Genomic DNA, 4,983 nt, shown 5'->3' with positions numbered 1-4,983 from the left:
TGTGCAGACAATATAGATGTTATATACATGCCCACAGATGCTTTCAGGGTTTATGTCACCACTGAGTGTAAAATATGACCTCTTGCTCTGCCTTTTTCTGCTTAGAGATGATGGGAGGGGCAAGGTGGGGGAGTGGAGATGAAGCACTGGACAGAGACACTGGTCAAAGGGAGGCAGTCAGCAGCACAGACTCTCTGGTGGGCAGGGCTATGTGGGATTCAGAGTTGGCAAGGGAGTCATTAATTGCAGCTGCCACCACCCCCTGCACCGTGGCCTTAGTACTGACGCTGAAAGCATGTTGTGGAAAGTCCTCCTGTTTGTGGGGCTTGTGGTGCTGGGAGCCCACCTCTGCAGTAACAAATTTGTAGACATTGACAAGACCAGGGAGTTTTTTGCTCTTTCTTTGGAGTATGTTGTGTTTTGGTTTAATGAAGGACAGAAAGATGAGTTTGCCTACAAATTTCTGCGGGTTCGAAGAAGCCAGCGTGAGGTAAGTGGTCAAGTCTCCCCTGTAGTGCCCACCTTCTCCCTGAAACCAGGCATTGGGTGGGGTGGGAATCTTAGGTCTGAGGAAAGAGCAACTTTTTTAAATTTGGTAATGTTTAAAAAAAGTAAATAAGGTGTAACTAAAGGAGCTTCATCTTTGTGTGTGTGTGTGTGTGTGTGTGTGTGTGTGTGTGTGTAGACGATGAAGAGAAGGAAGGAAGGAAGGAAGGAAGGAAGGAAGGAAGATAGACAGAGAGACATGTATTAAATTAAGCTCAGGAGGACTGATTGGGTGGGCACCTTCCCGATGGGTGGGATGCCCTGTGCTGGGTAACTGGTTACTTGAATGTCATTACTGAGATAACATTCATGCAAGAAGTCATTTGAGAAGTCAGCAATGCAGATAGACAACAACCTATCCTCCTGAGACTGCTATGCTGGGTAAAGACAGAGGAAGTCTAGCCCCCAAATCCATGAGTGAGATAGTGGGAGATAGGGCAGAAGGAGTCAGTGTAATGATACAGGGCAATAGGAGGTCAGGAGGGTTGGAAGGTTGTGGTTATTTGGGTGGGTGGTCTGGGAAGACCTGTCTTTGTTAGGGAGACCTAATCATGTGGAGGTTAGGGGAATAGAAGTGCACACAGCTCAGGGATGTTCCTGGGCTAGGATGAACCAGGTATACTCAGGGGACAGCCTGAAAGTCCATGAACATGTGTCTTCAGGAAGGAATGCTGAGATGCAAGTGTGCAGGGGGAGCAGAGTGCTGAGGAGTTAGGATGCTGAACTTGGACTACAGGGAATCCATTGGATGTGTCCCTCAAATGAACTGGCAAGCACCTTTTCAAATGCTCACTGTGTGTCTATGACTGCAGTGCTCCCAGGCACGTTTAAGGCAAGTGTGCTCCCCTGGTCACCAGGAGGTAGGGAATGGAGTAGATGCGGAGTATGATGTAGGTGGAAGACCTGAGTGGAGTAAGGGAGGGACCCTAGGAGTTTGTCCTAAACACAAGGGATGGGGACTCTACCAACTGAAAGCCAAAGCAAGAAGAGGAGAGGAGGAAAATGGAGAGATCTGGGTAGATTACAGCACATTGAAGAGTCCTAAGACAATCCTGTGGAATGGTCACAAAGGCAATAGGTTTTAGGGGACAGGTTGGCCCTGAGAGATATTTAGGTGGAATCAACATTTGCTGATTGTAAGCAAATCTGTTTTTGTCCCTTCCAAGATCTGTTTTTGTCCCTTCCTGCTTCTTTTGAAAGAAATAGCAACTGTGTCCGCAGTAACTGTACCCATGCTCAGAGCATTGTCCTCATGTGAAGAGCCCTGAGCTAGATAAGCACATCGGCAGGGACTGATGAGGAGGGCTCTGTATCTGCAGCATATTCTTGCGGCCTCAGAGTTTGTGGACCCTCCCTCCTGCCCAGGTACACATTTTCCTTGGGGCTTTCTTGTTCCCTTGGGATGCCTCATCCTTGGGTGATCTCAGCCCTTAGCCCTGGGGACCACAGGAGCCCTCAGCCCCAATCTCTTCCACTGCCTCTACTGCTGCTGCCCAGCTGTGGAGCCCCAGAACTCATTCGTGGGGATTGTGCAAGGAGGGAAGGGCATGGGTGAGGGGGTGTGTGAGTGTTGGTAGTGTGCGTCAGGCGTGGATACATCTGAGAGTGTATTTGGTATGATGGAGCACGTGTATGTGTGTGTGTGAGGTGTTGGTGTGAGGAATGAGTCTATGAGTGTATGGTTGGGGTGTGTTGGGTATGAGTGTGTGGGAATGTGTGGTGAAACGCAACTGGCAGGGATGTTCCAAAGGCAGTTTCCCACTTAATTTTACAGAGAGAGATTTGGGTGCTCCCATTGCAGCACCAGGTTCACATTCTCCATATTGCACCATTAGGGCCAGTGCTCATTATGTGAGAATTGTGCAAGTTGAAAATGACAGCAGGGAAATGCAAGTGGCAAGCTCTCACTTAATTCACAGAGAGGGTATTTGGAATTGTCCCCAGTGGTTGCAGACCCTAATGTGTTGGACCCAAGTGTGCGTGTTTCAGGCATGAGTGTATATCACCATCACCTGCCCTTATTCCTGAGTTCCTGAGTCATTATCTTTCTAGGCAATTTCAAGGTCAGTCCAGTGAAGTGAATGCTCCACCTTGGGAGAATTTCCTGGTTAGTTTTGCTTTCCCTTCCTGTTTGGGTGCTTCCAGAATTTTTATGGACCACTAGTTATGGAAATGAAAATAACTTAATAACTTTTTGAAGGACAATAATAAAACATTCAGAACAGCATGGGACAGTTAATATCTATTTCCATAAATGTATGCAAGCTGTTTCTGTGCACTTGGCACCCACCTGAAAGACAACTTCCCAGTTCCATAGCATCACCTATGGCTCTGATTTTTTCCTTTTATTTTTTTGGTACATTGTAATTATACATAGCACTGGGATTTGTTGTTACATATTCATACATGCATACAATATAACAGTATCAATTGTTCAGTTTCATTCCCTAGTACTCCCTTTTCCTTCCTCTGCACCTCTGATTTCTAATAGCAGGCTTAGTCTTATCAATTTCCCTGCTCTGTGTAAAAGGAGTCATTTAGCATTCCTTCTCTGTGTCTGGTTGATGATGCTTAGGCACAAATTTGAGAGCAGTCATTTTATCTGTCATAGTTGTAACATGTGAAGGATCCTTGCTCTACAGGATTTGATTGTGCAGTGTGTATTCATCACCCTGATTATGAGAACACCAGGTTTTAGCCAATGGGAAGAGTGCTGACAGAGGATTCCAGTGCATTCTTTAGGTGTATTTAATGGGCAATTTTTTTTTTTTTTTTTTTTTTTTTTTTTTTGGTGCTGGGAGTAAAATTCAATGCCTTGTGCATGCTAAGCACATACTCTACCACTGAGCCATACCTTCAGCTTAATGGACATCTTTTTGTAGGGAAATGGAGAATTAAGAAGAAAAATTGAAATAAATTAAAAAAGATTGTAGATGACATGTTTATCTTTATTGCATATGAATGTTCACATCTTTTGTTCCTTTTTCTATTTTTCTCTGTTTACTCATTATAACAAAGTATTTCATAATGGTTTCTACAATTTCTTCTCGACAGTTATTTAATTGGACATATTTAATAGACGTGGAGATGGGTCGTACAGTTTGTAAAAAACACGATGAAGACATTGACAATTGTCCGTTACAACAAGGCACAGGAGAGAAAAAGGTTTGAGAATAAAAACCCCAAAGCATCGTGAATCCTCTGGGAATGCAATGGAACGCCAGAAAGGCCTTTGGGTGGAGTCCTATGGAAAGTTGTTGGGATAGTCCAGGGATAAAATGAGGGCTCCTCGTCCCTCTCCCACCAGCTCTCAGGCTCCCACACTGGCTGGAGAAGGGGGGCATCTTAAAGAGACAGAGCCTGGAGCACAGCTTAGCTGGCTGAACACAGGCAACCTGCAGACGTCCATGTGGCCTTGGTCTCTGGATAGAGCTCTCCCTCTGGTCCCAGCCCTGTACCTTTCTGAGACCTGTGGTCCTCACTCTTCTTTTGCTCATGTCTTGGGATTGGAGGACCATTTAGTTATCTGTTCACTTTACCTTTTCTTCTCATAACTTGGTTGGAAGGACTATTCCTAGTGGGCCTGAGTTCTGACATGGCCATCCTATGACTGACATGTGATCCATGAGATGTGGGAGCTTAAGGTTGGTTGTCTATCAGAGGCATCACCCTCCAACCAGCATCCTTGCAAGCAGCTCCTGGGGTAGGTTTGTGCTGCTACTGTGTTTGGTGGTGACCTGCAGGACCATCTCTCAAGCTGTCTGCTGGCTCTGTCAGATCACACAACAATGGGGACAGAGCACCTGGCATCATGTGTACTGGGGAGGCTGTGAGTGTACTGTATGCCTCAGGGTGATGGCGTCAGGCAGATGCCCTCTAGGGAGCTCTAGGATTCAGGCTGGGGAAAATTCAGTAATTTCTGCCTGTTATCCTGGTGAAGCCTTGAGCTTTATGAGCTCTGCTCCAGGTGAATGTTTATACTTTTATGTTCTCTGTCTTTTCTTTTGTAGTATTTGATGCATCTCGAGACTTTACTAACATGTTAAATGATATCAATGCATTACATTATGTTTTACAATTTATGCATTGCAATTATTTTTTTCAGGTGCGCTGTACTTTTATTGTGTTTTCCCTAGCATGGATGACCAAGTTCAACATCCTGAACAGCACCTGCTTGCAGACATAAGCAGGGAAGGGGCCTTTGGCTACCCACAGCAGAAGTCCCCTCTTTCTCTGGAGTTTGACAGTCTCTTCTCCTGGGTCTGTGCAGCACCAGCACGATTAAAAGCATCTCACAGCACCTTCTGGGTCTTTGAGTTGTTTTGTACCTGCTTGTATTATTTCTTTGCTATGGATGTCACTGTCAGTGACAATGGAGAATTTTTTATTGTTATTATTATTACCTTGACTACAGATGCAGAGTGGTAAGTTCTGTGA

At 45.3% G+C, this 4,983-nt stretch overlaps 1 protein-coding gene across 1 annotated transcript; it reads left to right on the top strand.

Annotated features, from left to right (window-relative positions):
* Positions 1-295: 295 nt before the first annotated feature.
* LOC306655352 (cystatin-12-like) lies at positions 296-4,732 on the top strand (the record flags this gene model as incomplete). Its single annotated transcript, XM_079129713.1, has 3 exons — positions 296-490; positions 3,601-3,711; positions 4,652-4,732. 3 exons carry the CDS (start codon positions 296-298, stop codon positions 4,730-4,732), a joined length of 387 nt encoding a protein of 128 aa, XP_078985839.1.
* Positions 4,733-4,983: the final 251 nt, after the last annotated feature.

The sequence above is a fragment of the Sciurus vulgaris genome (assembly GCF_902686455.1).
Source record: "Sciurus vulgaris genome assembly, chromosome: 2".
Taxonomy (NCBI): domain Eukaryota; kingdom Metazoa; phylum Chordata; class Mammalia; order Rodentia; family Sciuridae; genus Sciurus; species Sciurus vulgaris.
Note: the sequence above shows the minus strand (reverse complement) of the source record. Positions and strands in the feature narration are given on the sequence as shown.